The 15,170-nt window shown below is 54.7% G+C and overlaps 1 protein-coding gene across 1 annotated transcript in view; it reads left to right on the forward strand.

Moving 5' to 3' along the window:
* Positions 1-15,170, forward strand: part of Dscaml1 (DS cell adhesion molecule like 1) — a 319,280-nt gene that overhangs the window by 232,610 nt on the left and 71,500 nt on the right. Inside the window, exons 5-8 of the mRNA XM_076843725.2 lie at positions 4,659-4,937; positions 7,730-8,005; positions 10,272-10,568; positions 12,434-12,706. Of these exons, the coding sequence (XP_076699840.1) occupies positions 4,659-4,937; positions 7,730-8,005; positions 10,272-10,568; positions 12,434-12,706 (1,125 nt within the window). The remainder of the gene's footprint in view (positions 1-4,658; positions 4,938-7,729; positions 8,006-10,271; positions 10,569-12,433; positions 12,707-15,170) is intronic.

Genomic DNA, 15,170 nt, shown 5'->3' on the forward strand with positions numbered 1-15,170 from the left:
CTATCCTATTCTATCCTATTTTGCTTTTGCTTTTATTTTATTTTTATTTTCAGTACCGGGGAATGAACCCAGGAGCGCTTAACCACTGAGCCACATCCTCAGCCCTTTTTGTATTTTATTTAGAGACAGGGTCATGCTAAGTTGCTTAGGGGTCTCACTAAGTTGCGGAGGCTGGCTTTGAACTCATGATCCTCCTGCCTCAGCCTCCCCAGCCGCTGGGATTACAGGCATGCACCACTGTATCCGGCCTATTTTGGTTTTTCTAAATGCCTGTTGCAACTCACTACATGGATTCCACAACCTCCCAGTGGTTTGCAACCTATAGTCTGAAAACCCCTCTCTTGAGTAGGTGAGATTGGAGTGGCTAATAGTGAGCTTTTGGGGTTTAGATCCACAAGGTCATACATCCCCTCCAGGCTTCTGGAAAAGGAGCTAGACTAAGGGACCCTTCTGATTCTGTCTGCCACTGACATTCTGCAGTTTGGTGAGATCAGCTGTGATCACAAAGGGCTCTCTGCAGGACCTCTCTCCTTTGTCATTTGGAGACAAGACTAGGAAAGCAGGAACGGAGGGCAGTGGCCAGCCTTTCTGATCCACCCTGTGTCTTCAGTGCCTGGCCTGTGCCCGGCACATAGTAGGTGCCAAGGAAATATTTATGGCGTCAATCAATACCAACAGAACCCAGGCTGTTGTGTGGGAAGGAGATGGGGCTGTGCTACACGGCACCTTCATTGTGGCTTGACTTTTGAAACCGCAGCCCAATTCCTAACCGCTCGTATCTTGTATCGGAGTAGTTCACCTCCAATTTATTGGAACTTGTTTGTATGGTGTTTTGAATCTCATTTGCATGCTTCTCATACAATGTGAGAGAGAATTCCCCCTCCAGCAGGCCCGCTCCATCCTCCTCCGCGATAATGGAGTCCCTTCCTTCTCTAGTCGGCTGGTTGGACCTCCAGTTTTGGGGGGTAATAATCAAGAGTCCCTCAAAAAATAACATTTGTTAAGCTGAAGGATGTGCCCAGCCTTCTCCTCCTCCTCATGCACCACCAGCTGTGGGGAGGTGGGGGCAGGAGGAGGGAGAGAGACCACCAGACCCCTGGAGGACTCACACATAAATCCAGATCGGAGAAGCAGAGTAGAGATAGGAAGGTGCCCTGGCAGCCCGAGGGGAGAGGATGACAGAGGACGACGGCACAACAGAAGGGAGACACACACAAAGACAAAGGAGGGTAGAGGAGACAGGAAGACAGGAAGCTGAAGGGAAAGGACCGGAGGGGAAGGGAGGAGGGGCCCGTGCAGTGACGTGGGGCCCTGATGTGATGTGATGTGGTGTGACAAGGCCGCCTGTCTGCAAGCTGCTTGTCTCCGCAAGAATGCAACAGATACTGGAGCAAGGCAGTGTGGCGGGGAGCCACAGGGCGCTCCCACCTCTCAGATCCACTCCCCGAAGAGGAAAGGGTGGGAAGGAGACTGATGGCCACTTGCTGGAGATGGTCAGGGCAGGAGCTGTCTGCACTCAGCTGTCGGTGCTCACTGCGTGTATGTTGGGGGGACAAGACTTGGTGTATTGTTAAAAGGGCATTTATGAATCAGAACAAAGTTTCCTCCTCAGCCTCTCTGCTCAGTAGCTACATATGCAACCTAACATAAAATACCGAAGGTCTCAGCCTCAGCTTCCTCATCTGTAAAATGGGAGTGGTGAAATGCACTGCACTGGGAGGTAGAGAGAAGGAAACTGGGAGACGGGCGGAATGCCTAGCATGGAGCAGACTCATAGGAAGCACTCAGGAGCTTGGGTCCTCCTGCTGGTCCTGGTGGTCCTGTGCTGTGGCCGCCCCAAAGTGATGGGGGTGGTAGGGGAGGCTGCCATTTTTCTGTATTTCCACGTTAGAGGAGGCAGTTGTAGTAGTCTGAGCCTCTTCAAAACACACCCTGATAGTGGCGGTTCCATCGACCTAGGCCCTTTTTAGTTTGCCACTGATTTCAGGTGCACTGACTCCGTGAGTCCCCAGGACAACCAGTGGGATGAGCATTAACATCCTAGAAGGAAATTGGGGACCAGAGAGACTGAGAGCCCAGGCTGAGCTCACACAGGACCCAGCCAGATGCAGAGGCTGGGTTCCCTGCTCCCCGGCCACGGCAGGAGGTCCCAGCCCCGGCCCCACACCTGGGACCCCAGCCCCGCCCGCCTCAGCGCACCGTGATTTCTCCGGGCAGGGCCACCTCCCGCCTGTCCTGCACCGGTGCTGCCAGCGCCCTGTCCCCCCAGGCTGTCGCCGTGCACACGCCGCAGCGTTTTACTTCTGCTTCAGAGTAATGAAAGAGGTTTCTTTCCCTCAGAATTTAATTTCACGCCTGAGCCTCGGTGATTAATTCCCTCCCCCCGCCCCTTCCTCCACCGCCCTGGCGGCCCCTCCGCTTGTAAATTCTGCCGTGTGCCACGGAATTTGTGTATTTTGCATCAATTAAGTGTCACATTGAGTAATTCTTCCCTGGCACCGGGTTTGTTTATCCCAACCATTCCCACCGGGGTGGGGGTGGGGGAGAGGCCGCAGAATCTGGCAGGGAGGGAGGGTGGGACCCAACAGTCATTGCCCTGCCCTTCCGCAGCTCCCCAGGGTCGGGGAAGCACTTGGACACACATGGTGCCATCGTTCCCTGCAAAAGCCCCTGTGCGATCTGGAGGCCCCGCCACCACCTCCACCATGCAGATGGGGACACTTAGCTCTGAGATGGAAGGCTCCGGTCCAAGGTCACAAGGCGCATCAGCCACCCGGGCAGAACTCACACCGGGACCTCCTGACTCCCAGCCTGGGCTCCTGCCCACACAGGCACCCCATCTTGAGCACCGGAAGGCAGGAGAGGCTCCATTCTTCTGGAAAGCCTTTTGGCCCAGAGAGAATCCCGGCCCCACCCCTCTCCAGGGACAGGAGCTGAGGACAGAGGCCATTTCCCATTTGGGAAGGGAGACCAGGAGAGTCAGCAGTGCTCACCTTTCACTCCTAAGCAACCTTCAGAATGTGAAATTATTCCATGTTGGACCCCATGTACCAAGCAAGGGTGAGGGGAGACCTGGTCTCTGATCCTGGGTTTGCCATGATTCTGAGGCGGTTCCTCACCACCCTGGTCTCAGCGACCTCATCTCTTTGTGCCCTCCAAGGTCTCAAGGCAAATGTCTTATTCCTCCCCTCTATAAAATTCTGCAATGTGGAATTTTATCCAGAAAAATCAGATTGCTGGCCCACTCCACTCCTGAGTGCCCCCAGTTCCCCTTCTTCCTCCCCCAGACACTGATGGTTCAACAGCCTGGGGCCCTGCTCCTTGCAGGCACGGAGAAAGGACTGTGGGTCGACAGGGAGCCACAGTCTTCCTGGAAGAAGGATGTGGCCTGGGGCTGCTATTGGAAAAGAGGCGACCACAGTGGCTGCCTCTGGGGGTAGGTAGAGCGTTGAGGCCAGGGTTGTGGAAGACTCCGGTTGACTGTCTGCTCCTCTGAAGCTTGCCATCTGCACACATTACCTATTCAAAAAAAAAAAAAAAAATTAACTTTTTATTTTAAAAAGGACAGGGGCTGGGGAAGTGGGGATTGTTTGAAAATAAAATGAAAGAAAAAGCAAACTCTAGAGGAGCCCAGGGAGAGCAGCAGAGGTGGGGAGTATGCAGAAGAGGACATAGAAACTGGACCGTGAAAGAGGACTAGGAGTTGGCTGTGCAGAGAACAGCTGGGCATCCAGGTGACCTGGAATGCCACCGTGGGAACCCTAGGGATAGAAGGTAAAGAAGCGTGTAGCAAGCCATGCAGCAGACTGAGCCAGATCAGAGTAGGCCTTGGGGTTCAGGACAAGAAGCTGGGGTACGTATAGGTAAAGGGGGGCCTGAGGAGGCTCCAAATCAGGGAAGTCACTAGGGTGAGGCTGGACTGAGAGCAGAAGGGACACCCACGCAGAAGTAACAAGGGTCACACACACTGAGGCCCATCCGCAGAGGCCTAGCTCTTCTTCAGGCTCAGACCACGGGTCTCGTGGGCGCTGATTCCTCTTGGTCTGGAATTGCAACACAAAGGAGGCTTATGGGGGTGGGGGGTGGGGGTTCTGTGGAGGGATCCACTCCTGGAATCATCTGGGCTCCAACAGGAATGCCCTGGGCATAACTAAGTCTGCCCAGAGTGAAGGTAGGAAGAGGCAGGGCAAGGGCAGGAACGCTGTCTCCCCTTTCTTGAGGGGCACCCCCCAAGCCCAGTTGGAGACCCAGGTATAGACTAGACTTACCAAGGGCTGAAAATGGAGACAGCGGGAGCCTCAGGGCCCCGGGGCCACTGTTTCCAAGACTTTGGGTGAAAGGGCTCTCAGTCATATGCTCCTCTCTGCATCCCGTGCTCTGCCTGCCTCTGTTCCATCTGCCTCTCTGTCATCCTAGTCCTGAACTCCACCAGATTCTCTCCTCTCCCCCATGCCTGTTCCTAAGCATGGTTCTCAGGGGCTCTGCCTGGCCAGAGCACAGGAGATACACATCCTCCCTGAAAGGCTTGTCTGGAGCCACACTGGGAACTGCTCATGGTGGGCACTGGTGGACACAGCTCCTGTCTGGATACTTCCTCCCCCAGCCCCATTGCCCCCTCCCCAGGCTGGCCAAGGCTGCTAACCTTCTCTGTCTTCCAGACCCTGCCGAGTCTATCCCCACCATCCTGGACGGCTTCCACTCCCAGGAAGTGTGGGCTGGCCACACGGTGGAGCTGCCCTGCACCGCCTCTGGCTACCCCATCCCTGCCATTCGCTGGCTCAAGGACGGCCGGCCCCTCCCCGCCGATAGCCGCTGGACCAAACGCATTACAGGGCTGACCATCAGTGACCTGCGGACTGAGGACAGCGGTACCTATATATGTGAAGTCACCAACACCTTCGGTTCAGCAGAGGCCACAGGCCTCCTCACAGTCGTCGGTAAGTCGAGGAAAACCTCTCTGCAGCCCCAGTGACCTTAAAGAGTACCACAGTGTAACGGGGAGGGCTGCCACCAGCACTGCATCTGCTCTGGCTGGCCCCAGGGGACATTCCTGGCTGGCCGGGAGGGCAGCTGGTGTCCTGGAAAACCAGTTGGTTTGAAGCCAGAAGACCTGCCTTTTGGCTCTGGCATTTTCAGATAGGGACAGGCTCTGGGCAGATTACAGAATTGTGACCATCAGCTCAGTGTCGGTCTCTGTAAAATGGGATAATGATCCCAACCATCCTCCTGCCCCCAGGGGTCAAATGGAATGAAGTGACAAGCCTCCTCAAGGGCAGGGCTTCTTGGCTTGCTGGGAGGCGGCAGTGTCTGAACTAAGGGAAGCAATGCTGATGTTATTCCATTAGACAGGACATATGTCCCCATCCTAGGGTGACATTTAACAATAATTGATAGAGGCACTGATCCATCAGACAAGACACTGGGTATAAGCAACCAAATCAGCCGCACCAGGAGCTGCCAGCTGGATATCAGTTCTAGTCCTTTCCTGTCCCCCCAGCACAGAGCCCCAGGGCTCCAGGACACCCTGTGGAGAGCAGGAGCCCCTCCTGCTAGGAACCCCCAAGCAGGCAGAGAAGGAGGCAGAGGGGCTACTCCCAGGGAAAGAAACCTGATGACAAGTCGTGAGACCTGAGCTCATCCCTGGGCTCTGCCCCTTCCTGGTGTGACCCGGTCTCAGGTTCCCATCTATCAAATGAAGAAGCTCCCTCCAGCTCTGGCATCCAGAGTTCTCTCCCCTCCAGGCTGCCCCGAGGACTCTCAGGGAATCCCACTTTTCAAGGGGCAGCAATAACTAGCCTGAGTCCCTGAATGTTGTATCCAAGGACATCATGAAGGTCGTTCAACCTGAATAGAAGGAGCAGGCCGTCCAGAGATGGCCCCATCCCCATCCTGTGGGAGGTTCACTCTGCCATGAAGGTTGGCTGAGAACACTCTCCCCACCCCGTCGCCCATCTCATCAGCACGGACTTCAGGGCTTCAGACCCTCGGGTGGGCCAGAGGACCACAGCAGACCTTCCCTGGCTTCCAAGCCTGGTGTCTAACTCTCCCAGCCCAGGCTCCTGTCTCATGGACCAGGTCTTGAGGGTTGATCTGTGTGTATCTGCAGTGCTGGGAAGAGGCCCTGCCCCCACATATCACAGTGAAGCTGGAAGCACAGAAAGAGCCCCCTCAAAATGCTCTAGGAGAAGAACACATGATAAAATGTTGTCAGCCCTGCTTTGGGGGCTGGGGAGTCATCTCATATAAGCCAGCCCTGGACAGCTAAGTGGGCAGATAGAAGGATCAGCGTTGGTAACCCCCTTCTGGCCCTAATCGGTGTCTAAATAAGTTTAATTAAACATTATCTCCAGTTCCTTCCCCATCCTCCTATTACACACACACACACACACACACACACACACACACAGTCTCAGGAATAAGATCAGGAGGTCATTTTCCCCAAATCCTTGGAAAACCAGCAAACCTGACTGTAGGGAAGAGTGATATTCACAGCTCCTGCCCCAATACCTGCAGGCAAGCAGATACTCACCCAGACACAGGCATGAGTATCCAAAATTCACATGCCCGCTCCCCCATATATATGCATACATGTCTGTGGTACCCATCACTGCAACGTGCTCGTGTCCAGAACGTTCTTACTGATGTGCAGCAAAGAACCACCTCCAGATGGGTGCACAGCCACCCTGCCATACACATAGTATTTGATCATCTTCCTCAGCTCCCTGCCCTGCCTCCCAGTGGGTTTGCTGGACAACCAGGTTCCAGGGGAAGTAACATGTCTTTTCTCCATTCTCCAGTCTCTCTATAGCCCCTCTATGCCAGTTTCATGGAGAGAAAAGCAATGCTCCCCATACCCCACTATTCTGCCACCAAACCTGTGCAGGGACAGCTCCAAGAGAATTGCCTAGCAGAGAGAGCCCTGAGAGCTCTAATTGATGGCTGGGACAGGAAGAGGCACCTGCCTCACTGTGCACTGACATGTCCTGGCAGTGGCCGAGGCTCTGGGTAATGATAAGAGAGCCACGTGTGCAGTCAGGTCTGCTTTGGCTGCACCTGACCCTCATGGCCTGCCATCTCTTCTCATCAGCAGGCTATCTCGCAGGGACCCCATGCTCCTGCAGCCTGAGCCCCTTAAAGAACCCCAAGCCCATGGAGGTCAGACAGAGAGGTTTTCTTGCAACTGGTAACAGTCAGCTGGTCAGAAAATAAACATGGCTCTGATCTTGGTAGGGACAAAACTGAGAGGAATCACTCTGCTCCTAAGCATCTCACGATTCAGAGGGCTAGAAATAAGGTGATAGAAAGACCTTGGAGGGGTGTCCAGGAGGGATTCCTGGGGGGGAACCAGGAGCTCAGTGTGAAGAATGAGCAGGAATTAGGCAGAGCACCCTAGGTGGAAGGCCTGGGGACAGAAGCAGTGCAGGAGAGGCAGGAACCACAGGCAGTTGTTGAGGCTGTAGAGAGTATCTGGCCTTGGTGGCAACAGGAGAGGGCAGGGAAGGTGACAGTTTCCCCAGGTCCCTAAGGGACTGGAATGCTATGCTGAGTTTTGGGGCCTGATCCCCCCATTTAGCAGATGAATCAGCCAAGACCTGGTGGAGCGAACTCCGGGCCCTGTCCACACCAGGGTGTGGAGGGAGATCCCAGGCCTGGCCACAGCAGGGGCCCCTGACCTCCACCCACTGTAAGCCCTCTTTCCCCTCATGTCTCCCCACCTGGCCTGCCCCAGAACCCCTTCATGTGACCCTGACACCAAAGAAGCTGAAGACCGGCATCGGCAGCACGGTCATCCTCTCCTGCGCCCTGACGGGATCCCCGGAGTTCACCATCCGCTGGTACCGCAACACCGAGCTGGTGCTGCCCGACGAGGCCATCTCCATCCGCGGGCTCAATAACGAGACTCTGCTCATCACCTCGGCCCAGAAGAGCCATTCCGGGGCCTACCAGTGCTTCGCCACGCGCAAGGCCCAGACCGCACAGGACTTCGCCATCATCGTGCTGGAGGGTGAGCTGGGTGCCAGGCAGAGGGACAGGGCAGGGCAGGCAGGGCGAGGCGGGGCTGCCAGGTCCCCCTCCCCCTTCCAACGTGGTTGTGTTGCTAGGAGGCGTTGGTCCGGTTCCCACTACACTCCAGGCAGGTCCCCTGTCTTCTGCAGCCTACCCTGGGCCTATTTTGCAGTTGAGAAAACTGAGGCTTCCTTCACCTGCCCACGCTCTGGGTCAGAGCTGGAATTTAAATCCAAAGCTCTTCACCACCCTACTAGATAGCCTTTGCCCTCCAAAATTGCTAGAAATGTACTACCTGAGGGGTCTTCTTTAGAGTATTGAAGGTTTTCAATCTTGCAGAGGCCAGAAGAGTGCCAGGAACCTCTGGACTTCTGAATCTTCTCCCAACCTGAAATCTCTTCACATGGGTCTCTGTTTCCACCTGTTTCTCTCTCTCTTTAAAGCTGCCACCCAGGGGGTCCTCACCCAGCACCTCAGTGTATGATTTTTTAGGTTTTTTACTGCCCAAGTTGCCTGGCCAAGAAAGTGGGTGAAAGCTAAAATCCAGTTTGCACTTCATTTGCCAAGTCTACAAGCCCTGGCACTGGGCTGTGACCACACAGAGGAGGTGCCTTTTGATGATCTGACAAAGGTGCAATGTGGGCTGGCAGAAGCCCTGTCTTACCAACAAGTTAAATGGCTCCCCAGATTCTCCTTCATGATAACCCCAAACAAGAAATAAACCAAAACACCCAATAGTTCTGTCCCTTTCGAGGATTTTTCAGTGCTGTGACAGAGATACCAAACTCCAGCAAGTCCAGAGGATCGGGCTCCTGCACAGGTCTCACTGGCTTACGGGTCCTCACTCCTCAGAACACAGGAGCTGAGCACCCACTGTGTCTAAGCCCTGGCCTCTCGCCCTCCCTTGGCCCTTGCTCTTCTTGTCTGCCCATTCCCTGGTCTCTCTCCCCAACAAGCCCAGCACAGGTTAGTTGGAAATGGGGGCCTTTCATCTCAGGAGACCTCCTGTCCGAATAATCCCCTGTCAGGGAGCAAACCACCCTATCCAGCTCATTTTCCCTCGGAGGGGGCCATCTGTTTGCCTTGGGTGGAGGGACAGAGATCGTAGCAGAAGCCATTGGTGGCCTGTTGAGAGGAGGCAAATGGGAAAAAGAGGCTGTCAGAAGGGCTGAGTGGAGAAGGTGAGGAACGGGCAGGAGGGGTGGGGTGGGGAGGCAGAAGAAGGGCCAACAGCCAGGTGGCTCCCTGGGCACTCCCAGGCTCTGCCAGGCACCAGACTATCCCCAGGTTTTAGGTAAGGGTCTCCCCCAGATAAAGGGATGGGGGCTGGCAGACTGGCTGAGTCTTGATCAACATCAGCATTTTGTTTAAGCGGGATGTAAAGAATGCTGTGTTACATTCGCCTTACTTTTTTTCTTTTTTCACTTTTTAAAGTACTTGACGCCTATTTTTTATTACATTTTTTTATTTTTAGTTGACACATAATAACTGTACATATTGATGGGGCACGGTATACTTTAACACCTTTCAATCCTTTACGACAACCTTGTATGGAAAGATGGCTGTGGTTAGTAATGACATCTCCCAAGTTCTGCAGGAGGAAGTTGGGGCCGTGGAAGTTAATTGTCTCATCTAAGCTTACTTGGTTAGCCACAGACTCCCCGCTTCCACCGCCTCTGGGAAACTTGCATTCTAAGCCTCCAACTTAAGGCCCTTTGCTAAAGGGGCTACCGCGGCCCCACCCCCTCCACTGGCACAGTCAAGTGCAAAGAGCCCTGGATCAGACTCCACGGGACTGGCCTGCTCCACACATAGCTCTACATGAGGTTGCCTCCAAGCCTCAGCATCTTTATTAATAAAGGAATGAGAAAGAGGCAGGAAAAGTTGAGAGGCATTAATAGTTAAGCACCTTCAATGCATTAATTCGTTTACTCCTCCCAGTGTCAAATGAGGTGCAGATAATCATTGTCATTGTTACCCCCATCTCACACCAGTAAAAAATGGAAAGACTCAGAGAGGTTAAGTACTATGCCCAAAGATTCAGCAGCAGCAAGTGGTGGAGAGCAAACCCAGGAGTCTTAACCCACGAACAAGTAGTAATGGCACCTCCCAGGGCTGTGCGTAGCAAGTGAATTGATGCACAGGACAGTCCTTTATTGTCATTATGGCTACTGCTTTGCCTCCTCCCCTGCCAGGGTGGGGTAGCCTGGGGGAAGTCTCTCTGTGACTAAGTGACCCTGAAGGGGGCTCCTCGCTCCCTGCAGACGGCACACCCCGCATCGCCTCGTCCTTCAGCGAGAAGGTGGTCAACCCCGGGGAGCGGTTCTCGCTGATGTGTGCAGCTAAGGGCGCCCCGCCCCCCACGGTCACCTGGGCCCTGGACGACGAGCCTATCGTGCGGGATGGAAGCCACCGCACCAACCAGTACACCATGTCCGATGGCACCACCATCAGCCACATGAACGTCACAGGCCCCCAGATCCGCGACGGGGGCGTGTACCGGTGCACGGCTCGGAACTCGGTGGGCAGTGCTGAATATCAGGCGCGAATAAACGTAAGAGGTGCCTGTCTACATTTAAATATCAGAATAGGCTTTTGAGTTCCTTTGCCATCTCTGTGATTACCATTATTCTTGTGATTAGTACTTATTATTAATCGTCATTTTGATTTTAGTAGAGGTTTCTCTCCTCTCTTCTATCACCATCGCCCTGCCTTCAACAAGCCCCACCATCCATTCTTGTGTGTGAGTGTGTGTCTGATATAGTTCACCCATTCTCATTCCCCCACCTCCTCCTCCTCTTCCTCCTCCTGCCCAGCCTGCCCACCCTCCCCACCCTGATCCCCCCATCAAATCACTCTGGGCCCCAGTAAGCTATGCACCAGCTACCATCTGCCAGCCCCACCAGGGCCTTGTAAGGACAGAGATAGAGCAGGGGCAGGGGGGCCAGGCCTGACCTAAATATGCTTCAGCTGTGCTCCCAACTGCCCCCACTAAGCCAGTCCCTGAGAGCTCCAGGAGGGGCAAGCAGCCAGGAGCCAGGTGTCAGCTTCTCCTGCAAAGTCCAAGTCATCAAGAGAAGGAGGCAAATTGGGCATGTTGTCACACATCCATAATCCCGGCTACTTGAGAGGCAGGGATTACAGGAGGATAGCAAATACAAGGTCAACCTGGACAATTGAGGGAAGCCCCATCTCAAAATAAAATAAAATGTGCTAGGGGTGTAGCTCAGTGGGATAGCCCTGGATTCAGTCCCCAGTATCACACATATGTGTACACACACACACAAAGTAGGGGGCTGAGGCTAGGTGGGGGTTTCCAGAGGCTGGAGGCCTTCCCACGAGGGCTGGTAGGGGTCTTCAAGGTGATCATCCCCCTGTCTCAGTTCTCCAAGTCACCATGGTGAGAACAGTCTCTGATGCTCTTTGCAGCCCTTTGGGGTCTAACTGGTCCTTATCTGACCCTACCAGTGACCCCCAACCCAAGTACCGAGGAGGACGGGGGAGGAGAAGGGAAAAGGCACTGATCCAGGGGTGCTAGTGGTTACCCTGGGAGCAGGGAAGGGTCACTGAAATACAGGTTCATGCCAAATTTTCCAGGGCCAACTTCCTCCTGAAAAATGTAGGCCTCTCCTTTGGTCACCCTGCTGCCCTCCTCTCTGAATTGGAAAGGGGACAGAGCTGCAGGGCCTTGAGAGATTCCCCAGTCCTGCTGCTCATTTTCTGGATGGAGACTTGAAGCCCAGAGAATTCCTTGACTCTCTCTAGCACTGCCCTTGCATGAGGACCTTTGAGCCCCTCTTTCCATGGCCATATTGCCACCTGCCCAGCTGTCCCATCTAGACACTCTCTCCCCCAGCCAGTGTAACAGAGCCCCTGTTTATCAGTCCTCCTCAGGGGCCCATAATACACATTTACCTGAAAAAAGAAAATCACCAATTCATCCAGTGGAGACCGTCCTGTTACCTACAGAGAGTTGGCATGAGAGAGTTCCTTTTGGGTACGAGACCAGTGTGAAGAAGTAGAGTGGAAATAACACGATGCCCACATCCACTCTAACCCCCAATCCTGACTTCTCATGACTGAAGACTCGCCCTCCCAAATCCCAGCTGCTTCCTGCTGAGGCTGTGATCTCGGCCACATGCCCTGTCCTGTTTGGGTAACGGACTTTTCTTGCAGACATGTGTGGCACACGTTTGCAGCTATTTGACACTAGCAACAGTGCGCCCTGGAGAGATAATGGGTGACCCCAATCCAAGCCTTTGCCTTTAGTCTTGAAAAAGGGTTCCCTCTGCTCCCACCAAATTTCCACCCCCAGAAGTCTCAGGAGCCAAGCAACTGAGAAGAGTACCACAGGGTGGTGCCTGGCTGTCCCTGGCTGACGGCACCGCTCGCCCCTCCTCTCCGCCTCCTCCCTCCCATGCCTCAGGACCCCCCAGCATCCGGGCAATGAGGAACATCACAGCAGTCGCCGGGCGGGACACCCTTATCAACTGCAGGGTCATCGGTTACCCCTACTACTCCATCAAGTGGTACAAGGATGCCCTGCTGTTGCCGGACAACCACCGCCAGGTGGTATTTGAGAATGGGACCCTCAAGCTGACTGACGTGCAGAAGGGCATGGACGAAGGGGAGTACCTGTGCAGTGTCCTCATCCAGCCCCAGCTGTCCATCAGCCAGAGTGTCCACGTGGCCGTCAAAGGTAGGCCTCCCCTCCAGCCAGAGCCCCTGCCCACCCTCACCCCAAGCCTCCCAGGATGCCCCAGCCATTTCCAAGCCATGGCTCAGGTGGCCGCAGACAATCGTAAGTGAGTAGAAGGACAAGGGAGAGGGACCAGCCTGGTGTGTGGAAGAAAAGAAGGAGGTGGAAGATCCGGGTGGACACAGGAAGGAAGTGAGGAACTCTACCTCCAGTTCCTCGGTTGGCCACACTGACCACAGGGGCACAGGGGCTGTTACAAAGAGGAGGCAGGTCACCACGGACAGAAGGCTCAGGTCACAGATGGCAGGCTATATCAGGCCCCTGATGTCAAGATGGGGCCACCAGGAACTCAGGAGAGACACCAGTGGTCAGCAACAGGAGACCAGGTGGAAGGAGCACTGGCTGCCCAGCTCCCTTCCAGGGCACAGAGTGGTTGTCCCAGGTTGCCACTAGGGGAATGGGGAAGGACCTGCTATCTGCTAGTGCCACCTGATGCCTGGAAGGGAGTAGCCCCCCCACCCCAGGCCTCTGTGCTCACCTGAGTGAGGCCTATGTTTCTGGTACATGGTGGCCACTCAGTAAGTCTATATAGATCAGTGAATGAATTAATTAACGACTATAAATGAGCACGTAAGTGAATATATGAACCAATGGCCTGTGTCCCCATGGCTCTGGGGACATGCAGCTGTGTGAAGCCCCTTCTTTGGGACTGACAGGCCTGGAGTTTGGACAGTGTGTGAAAGGAGCCTTCATTGTTGCTCTAGGGACAGGAAGGGAAAGTGGATCCTTCCTGGCTTGACTAAGGAGAGGTCAGGGAGTGACCCAGGGCTGATGGGAGGTCAGGCCCAGAGGAACTTTGTCCCCTTCTCCACCTCAGTAATAAAGAAATAGATTCCAGAACCACCAAGGAGGGAGAAGGAAGAGAGAAGAGTCCTCGAGACCTTTGGGAGCCCTGGTCACCTGGGGACTTCTCTCCTCTGGCATTTCTGCCACCCCAGGGAAGCAGGGGGTAGAAGCTGTAAAGACCCCAAGACCTGCAGGGGCCAACACAGGGAAGGTCAGAGCTGGGGTCTTGTTTGCTCCAAGGGAAGCAAGATTGCACAGAGGCCTTGTGGACAGGAAGAAGGAAGTCTGGGGGCGGGTGTCTGGGGACAGATGCTGCACTTGGTTTGATCCTTCAAGCATGTGATGACCAGGGGCCATCAGTTGGAGGGCCTGCAGGACAGCTGGGGAAACTGAGCAGGAGCAGAAAAAAGGCTGGGTCAGCTTCTCCCTGTGCTCCTTGTCATCGGGCTCATCCTGATCAGTGCTCAGGGGCCATCACAAGCATCCTCATGTACCCACCACCTGTCACAGTGCCAGACGGTGTGTGTTTGTTGAACTGTAACTGAGACATTCGTCTGGGTTAGAGTGAATTATGGGAAGCCGTGCTTTAAGCCCCCAGAGCTGAGGTTGGTCTGTGGTCATTTCAGGCCTGGGGAAGGGAGAGGACACCCTGACAACTCCACCTCCCACCCCCACCATGGCACTGCAGGCAGGTTGAGGCACGCGGGGGACCCCTTCTCTGCCTAACACTTCGGCCCAGCCTAGGGTCCTTGCATGCTAGTGAGAACCTCACCACCCCCAGGCCGCATCCTTCCCCTGGCATCCTGGGAAACTCATCTTGGTAGTGGTGGGGCACAGCGCAGCGGCCCCCACCCGGCGCCCTGCTGCCCGTATCCATTTCTGTTACAGGCGGTGGAGCGTGAGCGGACAGTGTAAACAGCACATATTAAAACATCTAACCTTTGCTGCACTCCTGCGCCCAACCGCACCAGCAAGCATTTGGCCGGGTTTGTTGGCATAAAAAAAAAATAATAATAACAGGGCCCCAGCGAGCCTCTGAGTACTCGGAACATCCTGAAAGCTGCTTCTGCTCATCAATTATTCAAGCCCATTCAGGGAACGATCAGTCCTAATGAATTGAATCTGATGCATTCCGTCTCAGTGACTCGCTGGGCCTGTTGTGATAGTGCAGAGCGACAGCGTCTCCCCAGCCCAGGGAGGAGGCGTGTGTGTGTGTGTGTGTGTGTGTGTGTACAATGTGCAGGCGTATGCACACACCCTCCCCTTTCCCCACCATCAGGGTCTGAAATGCAGCCTTAGAGGGGGTGAGGTCACCTGTTCTCTCTAGACCAAGAAGCCTCATTCACATGAGAGGCTCTGGGACCCCTTGCCCCCACCACCCCAAAAGCTCAGGGCCCCCATCCCCACCCTCTTGCTGACTCCCTCTCCCCACCTCATTAGAATGCACTTTTGCAGAAGAACCCATCAAAGCTGATTATGATCACGATGCTTGATTAGCGGCTGTGCTCTTCCAAGAGCTACCAAAGGTGGGGGGTGGAGAAGGCGCCCCTGGGCATGGCAAGGGGCCCTGACTTGGGGGAGGAAGGGATGAGCCCATGGGTAACACACCAAACCCCAC

The sequence above is a fragment of the Callospermophilus lateralis genome, chromosome 2, assembly GCF_048772815.1.
Source record: "Callospermophilus lateralis isolate mCalLat2 chromosome 2, mCalLat2.hap1, whole genome shotgun sequence".
In the NCBI taxonomy this organism is placed as follows: domain Eukaryota; kingdom Metazoa; phylum Chordata; class Mammalia; order Rodentia; family Sciuridae; genus Callospermophilus; species Callospermophilus lateralis.